Source organism: Nerophis lumbriciformis, linkage group LG04 (genome assembly GCF_033978685.3).
Source record: "Nerophis lumbriciformis linkage group LG04, RoL_Nlum_v2.1, whole genome shotgun sequence".
Taxonomy (NCBI): Eukaryota; Metazoa; Chordata; class Actinopteri; order Syngnathiformes; family Syngnathidae; genus Nerophis; species Nerophis lumbriciformis.
In genome coordinates this window covers 11,459,239-11,484,354 of record NC_084551.2, presented here as the reverse complement: position 1 = coordinate 11,484,354, position 25,116 = coordinate 11,459,239, and the positions used below count along the sequence as shown (strand labels likewise).

General features: G+C 38.6%; 1 protein-coding gene across 7 annotated transcripts in view; it reads left to right on the top strand.

The window, feature by feature from the left end:
* Positions 1–25,116, top strand: part of LOC133595948 (intermembrane lipid transfer protein VPS13B-like) — a 672,020-nt gene that overhangs the window by 42,114 nt on the left and 604,790 nt on the right. For all 7 annotated transcript variants that reach the window (XR_009814611.2, XM_061948790.2, XM_061948782.2 and 4 more), the window contains exons 9-16: positions 1,534–1,629; positions 1,899–2,021; positions 4,570–4,707; positions 7,918–8,005; positions 11,836–12,021; positions 12,864–13,033; positions 13,304–13,498; positions 16,472–16,596. Coding sequence is in view for 6 of the 7 variants with exons in the window: in XM_061948790.2 (XP_061804774.2) it covers positions 1,534–1,629; positions 1,899–2,021; positions 4,570–4,707; positions 7,918–8,005; positions 11,836–12,021; positions 12,864–13,033; positions 13,304–13,498; positions 16,472–16,596 (1,121 nt within the window). In the remaining variant the exon portion in view is untranslated. The remainder of the gene's footprint in view (positions 1–1,533; positions 1,630–1,898; positions 2,022–4,569; positions 4,708–7,917; positions 8,006–11,835; positions 12,022–12,863; positions 13,034–13,303; positions 13,499–16,471; positions 16,597–25,116) is intronic.

The following is a 25,116-nucleotide window of genomic DNA, read 5'->3' as shown; positions in this document are numbered from 1 at the left end:
TAATTACCTCTATTATCAACAATACAATTGTTCAAATGCAACAATAAATATATGTAATGATAACTTGAAATACAAAAAAAAAGCAGATAAATGGAGGGGAAGAAAGAGAAGCCAACTATATTAACCTTGTAGATTGTTATAGTAACTATAGGTTCAGCTTTGTCAGTGTGCCATGTTACCCAGTTTCTCGTAGGGCAACAACGTTAATATATGTTTGATGAAACGTGATTATATGCATGAGTGTATGTATGTATAAGTACTTGTATATGTACAGTATGTGTATATGTATGTTTTTACAGTGAATGTATATGTACAGTATGTATGTTTGTACAGTCATTTTTTAAGTGTGAGTCTTAGAGGACAGCTTGACCCCTAGCAAGTTTCACTGCTCTTTGTCTCTGTGTGCGGTATAGACAAGGAGAGCAGAGGGAAATTGTGTCTCTGGCCACATTGTTTTAAACATTATACATGGATGACTGTTCCGAAATAGATCCCATTATTTAATCCTGACGGTTCTGGCAATGCATTCTTTTAAATATTACTGGTGTGTATTTGTGTGTAGTTCCGAGTGTGTGTGTTTAGTCAAGAGGCGAAGTATTGTGTGCTTCTCTAATCATATTTAAGTTACATCCTTTTTTAATATAACGTCCAGGAATTTGCAGGTTAGTCTGCACACGTGATTAAGTGAGAATTGGAGAGGAAGGCAGTGAGGGTGAGAGAATCTGCTCCATCAGTAGGGATAATAAGACACAGCTGCTTCTTGTTCTGCACCTGCTTCCTGTGTAAAAGTTGAATGGGTTGAGTCCTGCACAGTTCAGTTCTACACCCACAGTTGTTATATGGGCTAAACTCTAAAGCATCACTGCTCTGTCTTGTTGCAACCAGCAAGTTTTGACCAGATGCTCTATCGCTCTTTTTGTCCCTGGTTCTGTTTGACCTTCACCCAAAGGAATAAACACATTACTGGACAATCCCTCCTCTAGCGTAACAGTTTTCTGTATCTTTTTTTGTTCCAGTCATGTTCTGATCAGAGGCAAATTGTGGCCTACCAAAAAAACTAAATAAGAGTTGCTGTCACGTGGTTTGATGTACTTGTTTTATAAACTTTGTAAGAAAAATCTAATTGTAGTTTCAACCTAGGAAAAAGTGCTCTGTTGTTGTTTAGGTGTTCAGTAATATTTTGTATGGCTATTGTCTGTTCGACATTGGTGGCTTAGCTTAAATTCAGCAGCACACAAGGTATTTTGTGACAAGGTCTTAAGTTTTCCTGTTTTTTCACAATGATAGCACAAAAACCACTTTTTATTCTTCAAATACGCTTTAACAAGCTTCTTTAAAAAAAGGATCAATCTAGCCTTTTCACTATTGACCTAATATTCTAACAATTAAAAAAAACGTGCAACAGCGGTTACGTTTCTCCTTAACATTATCTTTATTGTAATATGTGATGCACTTGATTTACTGTAGTCAAGCTTAGTTATTTGTGAAACATGACAATCTGACATGACCCATTTTTGTGTCTTATTTTTTCAGCTGACAGAGTGCCAGGCAGAAAGCAGCTACTACAGCCCTCAGAAGGTGAAGTCAAGAGAAGTTATGTGCCTGGTACAAGAAGGAATAACCATTGAGGTAAATGTCTTCTTTATTTATTTTTATTGTTTGCACACCTAATTGTTGTGTGGTCATAAGTCAGTGTTTCTATATTATACTCTCCTTACTGAATGGTGTTCAGCTAACTAAGATAAAGAACAATGAATCTTTAGTTTTGACTGACTTGATTCAAAATCATTCATCAAATCCAATAACTGATGTTGAAGAAAAACTATTTAATGAACTGCATCTGCTTTTCTTGATATGTGGAATGATTTGCTCCAGCTCTGTTCTGTTATCTTTTGTAGGTACTGTTAATGGGGGAGCCCTTCTTTGACTGTCAGATTGGTGTTGTGGGTTGCCGGGCTCTTTGCATGAAAGGCATCATGGGAGTACAGGATTTTGAAGAAAACATCAACCGATCTGAAGAGGTAAAGACAACCTTAAAACATCAACAATAAAATTAAGCCTGGATGAATGTTATAATAATAGGCCTTCTTGAAACTTTTTCCGAAATGTTGGAACTATAGAAAGGGAAACCACCGGTAAATGTAACTATTCACCTCACTAGGGCTGTACACCCCATTTATGCATCTTCATTGTCCAAACTGAGGTTTTAACTTATACACTGTGGTTGACGTAAACCTTTACTTGTACACTTATTGGTCGAAGAAATTTGAAACTAGTGCGTCCTCACTAAGTATTCAAATTCTTTCGCATTTCATTTAAATACACACAGCTTTAAATGACAAAATAAACATGTATGCTAACAAAAGCTAACACTATCCCATCACTCTATGGCCACTGCTTTATTATTATGGATAAGCGGAAGAAGATGGATGGATTATTACGTCTTTAGTTTGGGCCACCGATTTGTCGAAGTACGTGCAAAAGTCACATACTTAAAGGGGAACTGCACTTTTTTTTTTAATTATCGTTCACTATCCTTATGAAATACATTACCACCGTATATATTTTTTAATGCATTCTAACTCGTAAATAAATGTGATCAAAAGTCTGCTTAAAATGGAGCCGCTCCGGTCTGACTATAAAGCCCTTAAAAAACATCCAAACACCTCCATCAATGTTTTATATACATGATGTAATATATATGTAATGTAGTAACAGGCACATTTATAATATTTAATATTTACGTATTTTGATCATTTTAAGCATACGCAACGCATTCATTTCAAAATTGCATTACGACGTTCTCTTTTTTTTGTCAACATCACTGATTTTTTTCTCACAGTAGACTTCGAGAGCCAGCAAACATAGTGAAACAATAATTACTGTACAAGGTCTGCTGTCATTAGGATGCAGACTGCGAGGATGTTCATATATTCCCATTTAGATGAAGAATTACTCATAATCCTTGCGAAGAAAAGGGGGTTGGCCCAGGCGTATTTTCCTGTCGTTCTTGCCTTTCCTGAGTCTAAATTGGCTGTCAATGTGTACCAACTTGTCGGATTACATCCTCATCTTTCTACTATACAGGTGAGAGGCATGATTTATGATCTAGAATAAAGTTTGACGAGCAAGGAAAAGACGTAGCAGCTGATAAGTCGATCATGCAGACATAGACACTCAAGTTTGTGATAACGGTACAGCTATACATAGTTTGTCTGTGTTAGCGCTTTTAATAACAGTATCACTTTTACTTGGTTAATATTCAAGTCACAAATTGTAAATGGAGTATTGTTGGTGCTCTTTGGATGTTTTTTATTGGGTTTTTCAGGCGGAGTGGAGGACCTCCCATTGACTCCATCGTAAGCTGACTTTTATTTACGTTTATTCACGAGTTAGAATGTATTAAAAAAAAACCCAACAACATCCGTAATGTATTTATAATAATTGTGAATGATAGGCAAAATTCCAAAAAAGTGCAGTTCCCCGACTGTTGATTTTTATTTTTATTTTTTCAAATATAAATGCCCAAATGTATTTTTTGTGACTTGTAGTCATGTTGTTTTGTTCTCTTTTTATATGATTTTATTACATACTTGCCAACCTTGAGACCTCCGATTTCGGGAGGTGGGGGGCACGGGGGTGGGCGTGGTCGGGGTGGGACGGGGGCGTGGTTGGGGGCGTGGCTAAAAGGGGAGGGGTATATTTACAGCTAGAATTCACCAAGTCAAGTATTTCTCATATATATATATATATATATATATATATATATATATATATATAAAATAAATACTTGAATTTCAGTGTTCATTTATTTACACATATACACACACATAACACTCATCTACTCATTGTTGAGTTAAGGGTTGAATTGTCCATCCTTGTTCTATTCTCTGTCACTATTTTTCGAACCATGCTGAACACCCTCTCTGATGCATTGCTGTGTGGCACGCACAAAAGTGCTTTCATCAAATGCACTAGATGGCAGTATTGTCCTGTTTAAGAGTGTCACAACATTGCTGTTTACGGCAAACGAACTGCTTTACGGTATACAAAAAAGTGACTGCTGTTGTTGTGTGTTGTTGCCGCGCTGGGAGGACGTTAATGAAACTGCCTAACAAGAAACCCACATAAGAAACCAAGAACTCGCCCTCCATCATTCTACAGTTATAACGTCATTGGGCAGGTACGCTTTTTTATATTGTGGAGGACCTGAGTCCGCCTGAATTTCGGGAGATTTTCGGGAGAAAATTTGTCCCGGGAGGTTTTCGGGAGAGGCGCTGAATTTCGGGAGTCTCCCGGAAAATCCGGGAGGGTTGTCAAGTATGTTTTATTATATGTTTTAAATAACAGTGGCTGGTGTTTTGTGCAGTGTTGCTTTGTTGAATTGAGTCACAAGAAATTAGATTCAGCTTTCAATTCGGTGGTTAAAACAAACTGAGTAAGTGTAGTGCAATAGAAAATTGATATGGAATAGATCTGCATCTAGAGTATACATTGGTATATATTACAGTTTCCCTGTGTATTCTTCATGTCTTATTTCCTTTTTGTCTTATGTTTGTCTTCCTGCAGGATGCAGTGTTCTTCAGCTGTGGGGACAACCTAAGCAGCAAAGGAATGACCTACCTAACCAACTCTCTGTTTGACTACCGCAGTCCAGAGAACAATGGCGTCAGAGCAGAGTTCATCCTGGATACTGTTACTCACAAGGTCTCAACATTTCTTAAAGTTCCGTTCTTAAAACTACCATAGCGCCGACTCGATTTTTGTTTTACTGAATTTAACACCAACCAGTGTTCCCAACATTCAGTGCATTATTTTCTCATTGTGAAAGAGAAATGTTGGCAGCTGTTTCAAATGACTTTGACAGTTATCAGATTTTTGTTTTAAACATATCCTCTTCAGCACATACGAAAAAAACAAGTTATAGAGAGAACCATCCCAATAAGATGAAAGAAATCGTCACACAGTCATATGAAAGTGTACACCTTTTAATTACCACTTTTTCATTATAATATTTTGACCGCGCTAGTGATACATTGTAATTACAGAGTTTTTATATGAGGCGATGACAACTGTTGCTATATTCAGAGGTTCTAAGTACATATGTTTTTATACTCTTTATTTCAAGTTGTTTTTCAGTAACCTCTCATCTAAACAAATCAATATAATAATTATTTACTTTAAAATCTGCACTTCTAATTTTAGTAAGCCAGCTGCTTGCTCCAATAGAGGAATGTTCCTCCTATTGAACTAGTAGACTTCCACACCATAGATTATGCCTGACAACTCTCAGCTCCCTTAATCTACCACCAGTGGTCGAGTGTTGACTTTACTCACAAATGCTCATGACCATCAGTGAAGCATTTGTTTGGACATCCATTCATCCATCTATTCAGGCTTGAAAGTCTTAAGAGTCAAAGGTTTTTCGTGTTAATTCATTAGTGGTTTTGAAATCAGCCAATGGCTTTGATCCAAAAGCATGCCAGAGCTATTAGCAGTCCCCTTATAAATATTACTTATTAACCTGCTTTTCTGATAAGAGCCTATTGAAATCTCTGTTTGGAGAGCTTGGGATTGTTAGTTAGGTTAAGTGTATGTGTGTCTGCTTTGGTTTGTTGTGAGTGTTTTGTGTGTCTTCTTTCATACACTCAAATTTTGTGGTTAATAATTTAACTGTGTAAAAGAAATACAACAGTGAAATATATCTTGTTTGCATTTGAGCAATTTGTTTTGTTTTCTTTTGTTATTTTGTAACTGATGAATTCAAAGGTTAGTCCTTGCAGTGAAGGCTGTCACCATGATGCGAGCTAATGCTGGCATAGTCAAAAGAATCGTAAAGGAAAGTTATGACTCGGAGGTTATGTTAGACAAATTCCGGATTATTTCATTTAATTATCCAAATGTACGAAAATAATGTTCAATGGCGGCCACAATTACCAAACATTGATGTGGTGAATGAGAGAGATGACAGAGTGCTGTTTTCAGGTGGTTTAATGCAGTTTATTGTGACTTTCGAATACGTAATGCTGGAGTCTTACATAACATGTACTCTTTACTTTAATAACACAATAATACCTGTAAGTTGTTTTTAATGATTGGAGGGTAGTTGCCAAATATGCCTTGCTCATGATTGTGAATCATGAGCAAGATTTATATCAAGAACTTTCCGGCTGTAAAGCAGACATGCTTACCACACTGCCAATGCTCTGACCTAAACTTAAATAATGAACTGATTTAGCGCTTGATATGGCCTTGATATGACATTGCTATTTCTGTGAGACTTAGACCCAATTCTGTCCTGCTGGTGTGATTTTGAAGCTTTGAATAACATACAATACAGGCTCCAGCCGTGTTTATAATTCCAGTCATTTCGCTACGGTCTGTTGTGACTGCTACACCAGAAACTGCCTCTCTAAAAGCCCAAACAGTCTTTTGTGGAACGTAGTCCGCAGAGGTATGTCCGTACTCAAAGCGGACGTCCGCCAGGCCTGTGCGTGTGAAGCTAAAATTTTATGAACCTGTGGACTCTCCTCTATTCACATTTCCCCACATTAAATCTGACACCAATCTGCATTTAGCCGCCAAAGCATTTAAAGAATCAAAATCAAGCCAATGTACAAAATGCTTTTCACGACTCACCTCTGAGACTATTTTTGACATAGTTGATGGCCCAGTTGATAACTGACTGCAATTTTTTGCCCAAAGCACTCGTCTCATGTGGTATTTAATGGAGGTACATACCACCGACCGTTTCCTTAGTTCACTGCTTTGCAAAACCAGTAGATAGAGCAGCTCCACTTCCTCATCGTCAGTGAAGTGCGCCATGACAGAAAAGTGTAAACAACGCTCAGGGGTTGCGGAAAATGTAGTATTTCACAGGAAACTACAAGTAGAATTGCATGTGACTATGGAAGCTCTGACAACTGCGGGCATTCCGCACAGAGTACGCTTCGCCCACAGTGCGCTGGAGTCTGTGAGCACCAGTCTCTTGGTACTATTAGCGTTGTACTTTTAGTTCATAACATTTTAGTTACCATAATTTGTACCTACATACTCACCACTACCCATTTTTAGTGTTCTGGCTGTGGCCAAGAGGTTCTGACGCAAGATTCCACATTTGCCCCATTCATTAGTCCGTCAATGCAGTGACCTCTTCCTGTACCTGAAACAACCCCAAGCAGAATATTGTCACCTCCATAATTTTCAATATTTTTCTGCCTACAAATGAGATGAGTATAGTCGAGTTGATGCCAAGGAGCTCAATTTTGATCAAAGCTAACCACATCACATTCTTTGAAGCTTTCTCTGAATCATCTAGGTGTTTGTCTAACTTCAAATGGGCCTGTACATTTGTCTTCTTGAGGAAAATGACCTCTGCAAGATGTCAGTCCATTTAAGTGAAGTGTGTTCCCAGTGTTTTTCTTTCTTTGGTTCCAACTCCCTTGATCATTAACCAGCTCCTCCTGTGTAATTCTAGGTCGATCCCCTCACTCATTTAAAAATTATCCTAATTATCTTTACCCAAGGAGGTGAGAAGTTGCGTGACGCGCCAGAGTTCGGGTGATTGACTGTTACCTTGCGTATCCTCTATTTCAGAATTATGGCGGTATGTCTTACCAAGCTTCTTGCTGAAGGAACATAATTAATTTGTGTTCCCTAATGGTACAAAACCAGAGGTTTCTGGTTGGTAGGGGATCGTTCATTTGTAAATTGCTGAACTTGGACGCGATCAAATAATTATTTTGTCATAAAAGGCACCAGAAATTGTATTTAAAGATCAGCTCTCAATAGCTTTTTTTAATCTTAGACTTAACCCCTCTTGGTTGAATGCATGATGACCCCGGTCATTGCAGTCTTGAAGGCTGCTTGTTTGCTCCCTCACTGCCATGTTTACCTAACTCTTCTTTTGTTTGACAGGAGACCTACACAGAGATAGCAGGCATGCAGCGCTTTGGTGCTTTTTACTTGGATTACCTCTACACAATGGAGAACAGCAGCGGCAAAGGTATTGTCTTAGTCATTCCACCTCACAGAGCTTGTTTGCTCTCCTTTCCACTTTTTTTTCTGTCTTTATGCTTGTCATGTTCTCTTCTGCTCCAGCTTGCCCCTCCTTTCTTCCTATCAGTATTGCGCTTTCCATCTCATTCTCCTCTCTTCATCTTTCTTTTTCTCCCTTTCCCTCTTCTCTGTCAAACAAGACCTCTAGAGACTTGAATAAAGAGATTGTCTTGTTTAACTCGCAGCCACCTGGTCCTTGACCCTTTCTGTCCTCTTTCTCACCCCAACTTACCTGCAGGGCAACTGTCAGAAGTGTTTAGTCTGCTGACACATATTTGAGTTTCTTAGTCCTTGATGCTTGTTGAAACACTGTTCCGTCCCTGTCTCTCTACCTGTAAGCCCTTGATAAAGTGAATAGGGTCCTATTGCCTAATTAGGTGTCACTCTTTTTGACATTCATACTTCTTTCCTACTGAACCTACAAATGTGTCACATACTCTAGTACAGTGTGATTACAGAGCATTCACACTGAACTGGCTGTATGATGTATAATTATGAGGGTAATTCAGATACATTATCAAATCTGACTGACATTAAAGATATACAGCTGCTCAGAATCCCAAAGAGTAATGTGGTTTTGGCTTGCTTTAAGGCAAAACGTAGTTCGACGGACTTAATTAAATCTTTTTTAAGCTGCATTTTTGCCAAATTGCACTTTACTGTGGAGTTTGTGTAGGCTTAGGGTGCACCATAACACACCTTGACTATAAGGGTGCCACCTTCTGGGGGATCAGTTTCATTTCCTGATGCTGAGGATTTAGCTGGGTTAATTTCAACTCAAGTTGCAACAACACAATATGGACACAGCACAATTTGTCTGTTGAAATATACTGATTGAAGTCTGTAATATGAGTTAACCCATTGTCCACAATTCATGTGTTTTGTCTTTAGAAAGCCTGTTGATAGTTTGGGCCGTGTCGACACAAACACGGTTATTTTCAAAACGGTTATTTGACTCTATTGTAAAAGAAAAAAATCTCCATCCACACAAGTGGAGTAAAAAAAAGTCTGTTCACATAAAACGCCTGCACGTTTTGGCCAATCAGAAGCCTTAAAAAGCAGTCATAGCTGTCTTTGTCACGTATTACTTGAACGCCTCTTCACATAGTGATACGGTGGAACCTCAATTTACGAGTATTTTGACATATGACTTGGCTTTTTGTTATGCTTTAAGTTGCAAGCATTAATTTAGGTGTCAAGCATCCCAGCCACTATTAGTAATTGTCCACAGTCCAAAGCCACATATCAACACAATCCTGCCCTCCAACCACCGGAACTGAGATTTGGAGTGTGATGCACTGAATCAGAAAAACAAACCATTAAAAACATGTCCTGATGTGTAACTACTATACTACAGCCCAACCGCAGCAGTATTTGTCTGCACCACTCCAAAGCAGCATTAAGCTTCTGTGCCAAAACAACATTCACACAGCACACATTTATCCATGAAAAAAATGAGAAGCTGTCAAATGGTCTGCCTTACGTGTTTCACTTTGTTCTTTTCTCCTGATTCTACAAACTGGTTGATTGAGCATTAGCCCTGCTCATTTGGTCTTATGCAGACATCGTTGTCAGTTGCTGTCAACTCCGACCTCTCCTGTCGTCACTCATAGACGTCCGTGTTCACCATAAACAACGATTTCCTAGTTCCTATTGTAACACGGCGCAGAAACACGCCGAGAAGGCCGTCGGAGAAACCGTAATTAGTCTGGTGCCCAAGGTAAATGTTGTGTAGTGTTCATAAGACTACTATAGTTGTTTGTAATCCATTCTATTGTATTGATTTTCAAACAGTAATTATCTAAAAATGTGGATTTCTTTTTAAAAGGAATGTAACATGTTAACGTTTTATATTTTAGGGAGGGGTTGGGGTGCGACGGCTAAACACAGATTTAATTGATTTTAAAGGGTCGTCGCTGATATTTGAGATACGTGAGATTTACAGCACGAACTTGCACGACGCGCAGCAAACAACGTTTGTTTAAAAAAAAAAAAGCCTGTGCGTGTTATAAAGCCTAGGCTTGTGCTGGATAAAATTAAAACCAACACCTGGAAGTTAGGAACTTTGTGTTTTATAAAGTAAGGTTTAAACATATGAGCTAATGTTGCATGTTTCTTATGACAGAAGCCACAGTTTTTGGAGTTGTGCACTCTGGCAGAAGTTTTTCAAACAGAAACCTGTGTTTTTTTGTGTATGAAAGGCCAACATTTTAGAATATATTAAAATATTACAATATAATCATGTATTGGTGTGGACTGTAGACATACAGCTTTTTTATGAATTTATAAACTAGCGAAAACATTACTAATACGTTTTTGTTTGAACAGCTCATTTGTTAGATGATAATCTAAATTAAGAAAAAAAAACATTGATACTGTTATCCTCGGCTGTCAAATTTGTATGTTACAGTAGGATAAGTGTGGAATGAGTGTGGTTACTCTTGTCAAATGGAATGCTTCTCTTCCGTCAGCTTTTCCCTCCTTCCCGCACACAGACCTGATCCAGTGTCAACCAAACAAATTAGTCTCTATTGCCACAGGACTAACAAACTCTGAGTCAACTGAAACATTAACCGACCCAAGTCACACTTACCACTGCCTTCACATTCAAGTACCTTTTTATTTTTTTTATCTTTGAAGACTGAGGCATATTTTAAATCCTTACTATAGTCTGCTTTCTCATGTCAGTAACTCTTTAAACTGCAGCCATATTATTCATGATAACACTTCATTCTTCTTGTAAATCAAATAGAGAAAGTGGCACTGCACATTGGCTTTTATAAATAACCTACATTTACAAAAAATGCTTCGTAGCTATTTTTAGCTTATAAAGAGTTATGCCTGAACTGAAAAATGTTCTGTGGGGTAGTGGAATGTAATGAGAATAAAGCAAGTGTTGACCCTTTGTCCTCTTGCTTCTTGACCATTCATCCACCCCCTTCTTTTTAATTTCTCAGTTTTTATTGCTGGAGAGTAGTCTTTTAAGTGGAACTCTGGAACAGAGTCTTGCAAAGACCGAAGGGACAGCTGTGTGAGAGGAGTGGACATTTGTTATACTCATCATTGAAAAGTTGAGTTCTTTGGCTGGTTAAACTCCTTGCCACACAATATTATCAGTTTTCTACTTCCAGATGGCTGAAGGCTATTTTACTTTTTTAAGTGTCATATTTTTCATGCGTTATTAGGAATATTGGACAGAAGTAGAAATGTGTGTAAAATTGCCAGCAGGCTCAATTGTCCAATCTGAGTTTACAATTTTGATAAACACTAAAATCTGTATATACACTCTATATTGACAAGTATTATTATGGCAGTTTTAGGACATTTAGTAATTACACCTAATGTACATATGCTGAAAATAAAGGAAATCATGTTGATTAAGTTGGTTCCCTTTCACAGCAACGTTCACTCTTTTTTGGAAGACTTTGTACATTGTGATGTTTGCCTGTGACACCTTTTGCTCATTCATACAAAGAAGTATTAAATAGGTCAGAGGTCCCTGATGTTGATTACAGGCAAAAAGTACAGGTCCTTGCTCACAATCTCTGTAGTATTTTATTCAAAAGGGTTTTGATGGGCTCTGTGAGGTTCTTTCACACTGAACTCTTCTCACTCCACCTTAATGGGCATTCGTCTGTATACTGTAGCACAATAATGTGGAACAGAACATGACTTTCTGAAACTTCTCCACTAATGTGGTAGCAAATAATTTTATACTTTTTTTTCATGTGTGCTTAACTGATGCCTAATGCATGTGCATGTGTGCTTTATTGGTAGATTTTCAGGACTCGTCTGCAGGGATCATAGAAGACATAGTGCCTACTGTTCAAGAGATATCTATCAAGAGACTGGTGGTGGGACCTTTAGATATCAAGTTACACAGTAGCGCTGTGCATCGCATTATCAAAATGATTATATGTGCCATGGACCATGAGTATGAGCCTTACTGTAAACCACAGCAAGGTAAGTACTTTTTAATTTTACTGTTTTATTGTTTTAGTGATCAGAAACCACACAAGTTGGGCAGCACGGTGGAAGAGGGGTTAGTGCATCTGCCTCACAATACAAAGGTCCCGAGTAGTCCTGAGTTCAATCCCGGGCTCGGGATCTTTCTGTGTGGAGTTTGCATGTTCTCCCCGTGACTGCGTGGGTTCCCTCCGGGTACTCCGGCTTCCTCCCACCTCCAAAGACATGCACATGGGGATAGGTTGATTGGCAACAATAAAATTGGCCCTAGTGTGTGAATGTGAGTGTGAATGTTGTCTGTCTATCTGTGTTGGCCCTACGATGAGGTGGCGACTTGTCCAGGGTGTACCCCGCCTTCCGCCCGATTGTAGCTGAGATAGGCTCCAGCGACCCCGAAGGGAATAAGCGGTAGAAAATGGATGGATGGATGGAACCACACAAGTTTCCGCAGATATCTTCATCACACTATTTTCTTGTGCAACCCATCTTTTCACCGTGCAGTTGAACATAAAGTAATGACCTTTTTGGCTTATACATCTTTTGGCTTTGTAAAAGAGATTGAGTCACACACCTATGTAGTCATCATCTACGAGATGATTCCCTGGATGTTGTGAAAGAATGGAATGGAATGTGTGTTAGTAATGTACTAAATATCTCTGAAACAAAAACTGCGAGTGAGAATGACATGTTAATTTTCATAGGTTTGAAAACAAAACAACCCCTCTTTTTTAAGACCTGTTTTTGGAAAATTTGTTTTCTAAGAAAAATCATAAAGAGGACATGATATTTATTTATTTATTTATTTATGTATGTATTCATTATTGCTAAATTCCTTGCAGAAATTGTTGAGGAAAGTCGTTCTTCAGTGAATCCAGAGGAGATCTCAAGATTAGAAGAATTTATTCCCACCAGACTCACTTGTCTCACACTGCTCCAAGTCTCCATCACTGTTTCTATGGCTGAATTCAACCTTCTTCACACACTAATTCCTCTCATCATTGGAGGCAAGGTGAGTGAAAAAATATAGACCTTTGCAATAAATGTGTCATTCATGTTTCATTTTATTTATACATCTGTCGGAGAGACAAAGTCATGACCCACCTCACTTTAAGAGTGTGATTGTGCAGATTTGCTTGCAAATTTAGTATATAACTTACTACTTAAATGTGCTTGATAATCAGAAGTATAACAAGGGTTACACAAACACAATTGAAGATAACAATACACAACCAATATTTGTTAACTTTTGTTGTCATTCCTCATATATTTAATCTCTTAGGTTCCACCAGGCCCAGTCAACGTATCCGCCTTTCGGCCGATGCGCCCCTTACCCTCAGCACAGTTCCAGGTGGAGCGGATAAAAGTGGAACACTCTGTGCCCATGTATGCTCCAGAGTTGGTCAGCATTGTCAGTGCTCTCAGCCAGCCTTCTGACAACCTTCTACATCACTGCTATGCACACTTTTACCTCAAGGTGAATATTGCAGTGTGTTGTATTCATTCATGACACGTTAACTAGAGAATACTGTATGACAGCTGTCCTTTTCATGCAATAAGAATGGGTCAAATTATAGTTTCATTATTTTGGCATCCAAACTACTTACCTGTTTTTTCATGTGACAATTCCAAAAATACTTATTTGGAATTGGTCAGATATAAGCAGTCAGAAGCGAAAAAACATTTCTGGTTGAAAATAAATACTTATATTTAGGGATGTCCGATAATGGCTTTTTGCCGATATCCGATATTCCGATATTGTCCAACTCTTTAATTACTGATACCGATATCAACAGATACCGATATCAACCGATATATACAGTCGTGGAATTAACACATTATTGTGCCTAATTTGGGCAACCAGGTATGGTGAAGATAAGGTACTTTAAAAAAAAAATTAAAAAAAATTAAAATAAGATATATAAATTAAAAACATTTTTTTGAATAAAAAAGAAAGTAAAACAATATAAAAACAGTTACATAGAAACTAGTAATTAATGACAATTAGTAAAATTAACTGTTAAAGGTTAGTACTATTAGTGGACCAGCAGCACGCACAATCATGTGTGCTTACGGACTGTATCCCTTGCAGACTGTATTGATATATATTGACATATAATGTAGGAACCAGAATATTAATAACAGAACGAAACAACCCTTTTGTGTGAATGAGTGTAAATGGGGGAGGGAGGTTTTTTGGGTTGGTGCACTAATTGTAAGTGTATCATGTGTTTTTTATGTTGATTTAATAAAAAACAAAAAAACAAAAAACAAACTATACTGATAATAAAAAAAACGATACCGATAATTTCCGATATTACATTTTAACGCATATATCGGCCGATAATACCTGCCGATATTATCGGACATCTCTACTTATATTGTTTTTATGTCAGCCACTAAACAAAAATGCCACACCTTATACTTATGAGCCAAATGACCTTTTACTGACCTTGATGACCTTTTCCCACCTGGTCATAAAAATCTCAGCACTGCAAGCTTCATGATGAGTGCCAGTCCTGCTCTGTTCAGTTTCAGGGGTTTAGAATGAATATAAACCGATGATATATCTGAAGAGCACTAATACTGCTGTGACCTTCCCCCATTACTGTGTTGGTTGTAGAGTTGAAATGCCTAGTTACGCTTAAATGTTCATAAAAATTACAATGCTAATGACAGTGCAGTAGCGCATGTGGTTTGCACTGCTGCTATATTTAACTACCCGTACTGTAAAAGTATTTTTTCAAGCATAGATGAACCTGTTTATGCATTTGCTACCACATTAATCGTATTACAGTTAAAAGCAGCCAAGATAAAGTACAGCAAATTACTTTTGACTTGCATTCTGTGGCAGATTAAACTACCGGTAGTTCCAAAAGATAACCTGCTTGGACTATTTATGATTTATTATGGATGAAAGTTGTGTAATTAAAATGCCTAATCAAATAGCTTACTCATCATTTTTTAAAAGGCTCTATCTCTGCATTAACTTTTGTTTAGTTCCCGACTAACACCCTAAATTGATGTGAAAACAATTCTAGGTAACTGCTGATATAAAAAAAGACCTGGAGGCTTCAGGCTGTCATGGAGCAATTATAAAGTCGATAGATTTTGGGATGCAACATGTAAATAATGAGCGCTGTTATGTATCAAAGTGGAAGGGATAAGAGATTTTAAATCATAGGGCAGAACTTTTGTACTGGCAAAACTCAGTGGAGACTAACATTTTTGCAGCAGATTCTTAAAAACACTAGTGGACTGTCAAACAGAGGATGTTTGACTAGCTTTTTTGGCAGTGGATCCTTAAAAACAGCAGAGTGGACCTGTTGTATAGATAGAGCAATATTTTAGAAACGCTGACAAAATAGACAAAAATCAAATGTCTACCGCAGAGGATGCTGGTTGTCGGGAATATATGAATTAAGACTAATAGTGAAGGGAGAAGTCCAGCCACCCGGTCCTTAGCTTTCTGGAATTGTGGCCCCTAAAAACAATTTAGTTGAATAACCCTGGATTGTGATACACTAGTCAGTTAGCAATGTGATGGCCAATGTCATTTCTGACACACTGCGTAATTAGTTATGTATTGGGAAACAACATGGGCAGCACGGTGGAACAGGGGTTTGTGCATGTGCCTCACAATACGAAGGTCCTGAGTAGTCCTGAGTTCAATCCTGGGCTCGGGATCTTTCTGTGTGGAGTTTGCATGTTCTCCCCGTGACTGCGTGGGTTCCCTCCGGATACTCCGACTTCCTCCCACCTCCAAAGACATGCACCTGGGGATAAGTTGATTGGCAACACTAAATTGGCCCTAGTGTGTGAATGCGAGTGTGAATGTTGTCTGTCTATCTGTGTTGGCCTTGGATGAGGTGGCGACTTGTCTAGGGTGTACCCCGCCTTCCGCCCGAATGCAGCTGAGATAGGCTCCAGCACCCCCCGCAACCCCAAAAGGGACAAGCGGCAGAAAATGGATAAATGGATGGATGGATGGATGGGAAACATGATGAGGATCAACAATATAAAGTACAGTACTAGAGCAGTATGTTGATGACTAAATTATAAATCAATATCTACCAATTGCTTGGATTTTACTGACGTCACGTCAGGTTCACGTGCCGTCCATTAAATATGCGTGGTGGTCGAGCTAGCTCTGTTCTCAATGGGTACTCCGTGCCATTTAGCCTTTCTCGAAGAAAAAATACCCTATGCTTGTGGTGTTTTCAGCTGTACAAATCGTCCAAATTGCATAAAGAATTCATATCTGTCATATCTATTCATATACTCATATCTATTCAACTCATATCTGCTTTTCGCAGGAAGATTTAAGCCTCTTTTGTACTCGGATAGTTTGGGCGCTGCTTGTTGTACAGCAGGCATCTGGTTTTCACTTCCGGGAAGAAGTCGTGTGACGGAATACAAGCAATTTGTTCATCTTTTTCTTTCTTTCCAGGTGTCTGGGTTCCAGGCAGGCCTTACATGCCAAGATAGCACTGGGGGATTCCTTCCACTGATCCCAGTCATTCCCTCTTTTAGCACAGCACTTTATGGGAAGATGATCCAGATGCCTGCATACTGGTGAGTTCGAAGATTCTAAGATTGGAAAAAAACTTGACCCTAAACTATGCATGCAACATATACATGTAATTTATTTCTACACTTTTTCTGACAAGTATTAATGAGTGAATTATTGTGTCAAAGTTTTGCACGGTAATACTTGCTCATTCTCAGTGTGCCCTTTGAAGCATTGCAAGCAACCCCTCATAATTCTAAGTCTTTGTCAAGGTATTAGCTGTGCCCTTTAATGTCAGTGATGACTCATAAGTAAACAACTGGCACTATGGGTAAGGTTAGATTTTAAAAATGGCTAGTACAGTATTAAGTGTCGTTGACTTATTTGACAAGCACTCTACTAAAGAATGTAAAAACAATTTGACAAAATTTATGTTTGTCAAATTGTTTAACCAGGTTAAAGATTCAAGAAAAGTGACAAATGGCTTTCTATTTGCCGTAATCTTTTGTGTGGATTTGTGTTCTTTGTTACATTTCTGATGTCTAGCAATAATTATTCAATATTTTCACATGCATGGCATCAATAAGACTTGATTCACAAAAATTACCACTTTCTAGTCAATCAACGGCTCATGTTCTATTCATTAGCCAACGTGTATGCAGTTTTAAATTAAAACAGCATATCAATCTCTGGCATTAGTTGTATTTGAGTATCGGTGGAAGACATCTGTGCAACTGCTAGCTGGGCATTTTCACACACGTTTATGAGGTTCTACCGTTTAAATGTGATTGGGACCGGTTTAACACAGTACAGGCGGTGTGTTCTTTGAGCATTTTCATGAGCAGACATTTGCTTCAGAGAATGCATTTTGGGAGTGGGCCAAAGCGAGGGTAGAAAGAATGTAAGGTTATTGTAACGTTACTATTCTCTGAGAACCTAGTTACTGGAACTATCTTCTATCACTGTCCTACTTACATTAAATTTGATGGACATATAGAAGAAATATACTGGGAATGCTGGCAATTCACCCGTAGTAGCTAATAGAGATGGTCTGACCGTCCCCTATGTCAAAGACGTTTGGTTTGTCTCAGAACAAAACGGTGACATTGGAATGTCCGTCATTGGTCAAGACTGAAGGCGCATCCAATTGTAGAGCAGAGATGACCTTAATAACATATTGTTCTGTATTTAGAAAGGGTCAGAGACATGTATAGTTCAGTGAGCAACTTTTTAGTATGGTTGAACTCAATCATTGGGAATTATTGGTAAAACTTATATTTTTCATCTTTTACTATTTACTCTATACAATATCTGGAAAACTGCATGGAATCTTTGCTTTTTTACTCACAACTTGCAGTGTTAAAGTTTAAAAATGTGTAGAGTTTTAACTTGGAATTCCATTTCCCCATTCATTTACATTCAAACCTGTCAAAGGACTGCAGATGGTTTTCCGGACATCTTCTCCAGACAATTACCGTATTTTTCGATTATAAGTCGCTCCAGAGTATACGTCGCACCGGCCGAAAAAAACATATATAAGTCGCACTCGACGTATATATGTATATATATATATATATATATATATATATATATATATATATATATATATATATATATATATATATCGTAAATCGATAAGTCACATTTTTGGGGGAAATTTATTTGATAAAATCCAACACCAAGAATAGACATTTGAAAGGCAATTTAAAATAAATAAAGAATAGTGAACAACAGGCTGAATAAGTGTACGTTATATGAGGCATAAATAACCAACTGAGAACGTGCCTGGTATGTTAACGTAACATATTATGGTAAGAGTCATTCAAATAACTATAACATATAGAACATGCTATACGTTTACCAAAAAATCTGTCACTCCTGATCGCTAAATCCGATGAAATCTTCTTCCTCGTTGTCACTCCTGGTATGCGCCGCTAGCGTCCTTTCTTTCTGCTGCTCGATCGCCTTTTTCTGCTGCATATTTCACTACGTCCAGCTTGTAATCTGCAGTACATGATTTCCTTTTCCGTGCCATTTTTGTTCAGCCCTTCTCAGGTTGTTTTTTTAAATGATCCATTTTAATAGCTACGGCAGTAGCATATAGCATGTAGCAGTTAGCATCCCATGACCCACAATGCACTTCTGCCATGACCCTCCCCCCGCCGAATTCTTATTGGTTGACGTATGACGATTGCTGACATTTGTTTCGTCTCTTCCGTGAATTAGATAAATAATATTATTTGATATTTTACGGTAATGTGTTAATAATTTCACACATAAGTCGCTCCGGAGTATATGTCGTATCCACGGCCAAGCTATGAAAAAAACTGCGAAAAATACGGTATTGTGTATGTAAGTTAGTGAGCAGGTCACACAGGCAACTGAAACCCCCCCCATTTAGTGTTATGTATGTGCAGGTCTTTGTCAAGACTCTGCTTTACATCTTTCCTCTCAATATGAAACTGCTAGTTGTTTGATCTCTAAGCGTGCCTTTTCTTCCTTGCCTACATCAAATAGTGGATGCAGATGTCAAATGGATGTTATTTTTTGTTCCATGTTTCTCTTTAAAAACGCCTCAAAGATCAATGCCCTACTCGAGGTTTTTTCTTAAAAATAACACTGACAAGCTTCCTCTGCATCTCTTTGAGAAGTTAAGAAAGGACTGTTATTCTTTTTTCTATGCATGACTTTGACTATATCATTATCAGTGATATATATTTTTGCACTTCCTTCCTTCCCATTTGTTACATAGTGTACATTTTTGGATTAGATTTCATCAACACTTTGGAAATATCTTCAAATTGGTCTCGATTTCAACTTTCCGTTACAAGGAAATGTGAATAGTATACTTAGAGAAGTAGTACATATTGTGATTCTGTCTCTTCGGTTTTTCCTTACTGTAGGTCCAGTAAGTCTCTTACCAGGCCAGACATGTACCGTATGCACACTCTTTGCTTGTATTTACACAATTGCAAGATGGACCATCTGTAAAGGTCCAGCTCTTTCTTCTGATGAGTTAGCTAACGGTCCTCTGTTTATGTAGCTTTTGGTCTCAGCATAAAGGCTCCTGTGGGCAACTTAGGGCTTTCAGTGAGGAAAGTACTTGCTCTGACATCCTTTCTCTGCCAATCTTGGCTTTAACTGGGCATGAGTTATTTTGTCAGACCTTGGATGTATCCAAATAAACTAAAATGTCTCTAAGCTAATTTGAGTGCTGTGTTATTGAGTGATCGCAGACCTTGTAATTCACTATTTTGAAGAATATGCTTGAAGGACCAAAATCCCACACAAGTTGGCCCTCATAAGTCTGTTATAGTTCGGACATTTAAGGTAGAGTTTGCCTAGATCAAGTGTGCCCCAATTTCGGCCTGCCAAGTCATTTTGTTTGACTCGCTAAAGGGTGGTTTCCCAAACATGAAATGTGTTCCGTTCACATTGCTGTCTCGTCCACATGTTCACGCAGGTAGCGCATGCACACAAGTATTTCAACAGAAGCAACTAACAATTTTCAGTCATGTTTTTGCGATTGGCTGTACATTCAATGATAGCTAACGTTGGTAGCTAAACTTTATCATTAGCTGAAGCTAATATGCGTGGAAATGTGTTAGGTACGGAAATAGTTATGAAATTTTGTGCTAAAAGCCGGAATAGGGCGGGGTATAATGCACTCTGTAAAATTAACAACCTCAAGGCACTTAAATATTGCAGATAAACCTGCATTTTGACTTCAACATTTCTAAATGGTTGACATGAACAATTAAATCTGAAAAGTTTTTTTTTCCCTTAATAAAAACATGGACGAAGCTATCATTAACTTTGTGCAAATTGCTTGTCAAATATCAAACATTTTTGACTTGGGGGTCGCATTGTGCTAAAAAAATTTGGTCGAGGGACAGAATACAATGATTGGCAAATTCTTTTCAACCTATATTCAGTTAAATACACTGCAAAGAAAAGATACTTAACGTTAAAACTGGTAAACTTGATTTTTTTTACAAATATTAGCTCATTTGGAATTTGATGCCTGCAACATGTTTCAAAAAAGCTGGCACAAGTGGCAAAAAAGACTGAGAAAGTTGAGGAATGATCATCAAACACTTATTTGGAATATCCCACAGGTGAACAGGCTAATTGGACATCGGTAGGTGCCATTATTGGGTATAAAAGCCATACAAAAACCGCCAACAATACTCCATTTACATTTCGTGACTTGAATATTAACCAAGTATTAGTGATATTAAAGTTAAAAAGTACCAATGATTGTCACACACACACACTAGGTGTGGCGATATTATTCTCTGTGATTTAACCCCCAATTCCAAGCCTTGATGCTGAGTGCCAAGCAGGGAGGTATTGTTATTATAAGCACTAACGCAGACAAACTATGTATAGCAGCGCCGTTATCACTGGATTGTGGCTATGTTGACATCATCGACCGGTGAGCTGCTTCCTCGCCTTGGTGCTCGTGAAAGTTTATTCTAGATAATAAATCATGCCTTTCACCTTGATCGTAGAAAGATGAGGGCATCATTTGACAGAAATGCTGAGAAAAAGACACAAAACTCAGTGGCCTAGTGGTTAGAGTGTCCGCCCTGAGATCGGTAGGTCGTGAGTTCAAACCCCGGCCGAGTCATACCAGAGACTATAAAAATGGGACCCATTACCTCCCTGCTTGGCACTCAGCATCAAGGGTTGAAAATTGGGGGTTAAATCACCAAAAATGATTCCCGGGCGCGGCACCGCTGCTGCCCACTGCTCCCCCCACCTCCCAGGGGGTGAACAAGGGGATGGGTCAAATGCAGATAATCATTTCACCACACTTAGTGTGTGTGTGACAATCATTGGTACTTTAACTTTAACTTAAAAAAGCTTGTTTTCATTCCCCTCTTCGTGTTGATTAGGAGTCATTCTTCATCTAAACCGTAATATACCAACATCCAAACAGTCGGAATCCTAATGACAACAGACATTGTACAGTGATGTTTTATTATGTTTGTTGGCTCTCATGAAGTCTACAGTGAGTAATAATCAGTGATATTGTTGAACAAAAAAAGCAAACGTTGTGATATGTTTTAGAAATTAATGCACCGTGTATGCTTAAATTGAGCAAAATGCGTAAATATTAAATGTTATTTTATATGTGCCCGTTACTACATAGCATATATACTTACATCGTGTATATAAAACCTTAATAGAGGTGTTTGGATGTTTTTTTAAGCGCTTTATAAGCAGAATAGAGTGACTCCTATAGGCTACATTGTAAGCAGACTTCTGCTTGCATTTATTTACTATTTAGAATGCATGAAAAAAAGAAAAACGTGTGTTTTTCTCTTACATAAGGATTGTGCATGATAGGCAAATTCCCCCAAAAAGTGCAGTTCCCCTTTACAAGCTGCCACTGTCATCTTAAATTTTGAAGATCACTGTCCACGGGCATACCTTGGATACATCAAAATATGTCCACAGCGCCGACATGCTGCCTTCACTCCAGACAACCCCGTGCGTAAGCTTACGTCATCACAACATCTGATTTCGACAGCACAGTTCCGGTAATCAAAGTACATCTTTTTCGGCGCCCACATTTTCGGTGCATCACTAGTCATTAGTGCGCAAATCATAAACGACATATATCCATTCATCCTGTAACTACCTGCTGATGGTAAAGTGTATGTTCGTGTGTTATGATGTTAATTTTTCCATGGTCTTGAACACACCGTGTTGGCGGAGAATGAAGAAGTGTTGCTGTGTGTCCAGGGGTGAAACACGAAGGCGGAAGTATATGCACGGAGGAAATACTTGCTTGAATTGGGCCTGTTAGCATAAGATTGGCAATAAAAGTTAAAAAGACCGTTGGACTTTGTGTCTTCTGCTGGAGGCTACAATGCATTATATTACTTTAGTTTGTTGGGTAGATGTTTAGGGCGCGTCCACGGGGAAGACCCATGTCACGTTGGAGAGACTGTCTCCCAGCTGGCGTGGGAACGCCTCAAGATCCCTTGGAAAAAGGTGGACAAAGGGAAGTCTGGCCTTCTCTGCCTAGGCTGCTGCCCCCGCAACCCGACTTTGGATAAACGAAAGCTGATGGATGGATGGATACTTTTGTTGTCACGTAAAAAACCCTCAAAAAACCTGGTTGCTATACTTTAAACCAGTGTTTTTCAACCACTGTGCCGCGGCACACTAGTGTGCCGTGAGATACAGTCTGGTGTGCCGTGGGATATTATCTAATTACACATATTTGGGTTAAAACATTTTTTGCAAACCAGTAATTATAGTCTGCAAATGATGTGTTGTTGTTGAGTGTCGGTGCTGTCTAGAGCTCGGCAGAGTAATCGTGTAATACTCTTCCATATCAGTAGGTGGCAGCCGGTAGCTAATTGCTTTGTAAAGGCAGGTAAAAATGTGTCTTATCCTTAAACCAAAAATAAACAAAAGGTGAGTGCCGCTAAGGAAAGGCATTGAAGCTTAGGGAAGGCTATACAGAACGAAAGTAAAACTGAACTGGCTATAAAGTAAACAAAAACAGAATGCTGGACGACAGCAAAGACTTACTGTGGAGCAAAGACTTACTGTGGAGCAATGACGGCGTCCACAATGTACATCCGAACATGACATGACTATCAACAATGTCCCCACAAAGAAGGATAAAAACAGCTGAAATATTCTTGATTGCTAAAACAAAGTAGATGCGGGAAATATAAGACATGAAACTGCTACAGGAAAATACCAAAAAAAGAGAAAAAGCCACCAAAATAGGAGCGCAAGACAAGAACTAAAACACTACACACAGGAAAACAGCAAACAACTCCAAATAAGTCAGGGGGTGATGTGACAGGTGGTGACAGTACACCTACTTTGAGACAAGAGCTATAGTGATGCATGGTTGGTTATGGTTTAAATTCATATCCAACAATTGCGACAACGTCTTTTTACTGTCAACTGAGTTTATGATTTCTGCTGGTGGTGTGCCTCTGGATTTTTTCAACGCAACAAATGTGCCTTGGCTCAAAAAAGGTTGAAAAACACTGCTTTAAACAACAATCCACTTGATCACTACAGTACAGTACTACAGAGCCTACAGTAGAGCAGAGGTTGTGTGGGTTATGGATGCATTGAATACCAGATTAGGTTTCTTTAAATCTACTGTTACTAAGATCAGGAGCACAGCATCTGTGGGTTGACACCTTATTCTATTTCACAACTTTATTCGGTATGTTTAGATGGCAAACTGTGATTTTTCTTCTTTTTGTAAATATTTTTTTTAAGATATAGCAATATCCATTATATTTTTGGCTTTACAACTGTTATCTTATGTTCCCATAACACTGTGCGTATTACATTTGACCACCCACAAATATACCCATTGATCTACACTTTTGCAACACTCAATCCCATGTATTATCAGAGTGATTTGTGTCCTATATCTTTCCACTTATTTATATGCATACGCCTTACATACACATCTACCATTGCAATGTTTAAAGCTTCCGATTTCCCCGGTTCTCAGTTTCAATTGTTCTAGCTGTTAAGCCCTTAATGGCACATAAGTGCAATAAAACATAGGAGAATGTTGAGGGACATTAGAAGGGGTGTTAGAAGTACCACCTGCATTGATATCCCCAAGAGTACTTCTCACCTCACACTCACACCACGCGATATTCCCTCTGTAGAGCCACCTGAAAGCAGCAGCATATGGAGGCAGGCCAAGACCTGGGCCCACCAGCCCCGTCTACCAACAAAACCACAGCAGCTTAGTGTGACTGGTCACATTGCAGGCTGTATTTCAGACCCACGTCAGCTTTTATGTGGCACTTTTAGCAGCCCCTATTTCTCGCTCAGCTATTTCGGAGGGGATAATTTCTCAGGCCATGTGGCATTACAGGTGCATGTTATTTCACCACAAAAAGCCCATTTGAACTGGGAGAGATTCTGACAGAGGAGAAAGCTGCTTTCCCTTAAAATCTAATTATAGCAATAACTCCATTACATTATCATTTTTATTTTGTTTTTAGTACCACCTGAAGGATTGCTTTATGTGAAGTTAAAAAGTCTATTACTAAATTTGGGACCAGTAGTCTAGACTCGACATGACTTCTTGCGGTGATTTATGAAGGCTGCTTGAGGCCTCTGAGGCTGTAATGAGATTGTAATGCCTCATTATTGTGATCATAGTTAGTCAATCTGTCTTTGCGCACAACCGAAAACAGGGGCACAATGCCACACAGAATTAAGTTATGTTTAGCAAATACACCACAAATAATGATAGCAGATGAGAAAATATATGCTTAATTATGATACAGTATCATGGAGCACCATTGTGGTGTAAAAAAATCCTAGTATGATTCCTCTAAATTCTGATGAACAAGATATAACATATATTTTGGCCCATAGAGCTGAATGTGGGAGCAGTTCCTGCTTGCCTAGTATTTGAACGACCTCATAGCCGTGCCCTCCAATTCCAGTCAGTGTGTCCTTCAACCAGGTTTATTCCACCAACCAACGATTGCTTACCATCCTAAATGAGTGGTTTTATACACATTTTAAAGTCCCCCGACGGATCTTCTGTCTAATTCAGCGGTTCTTAA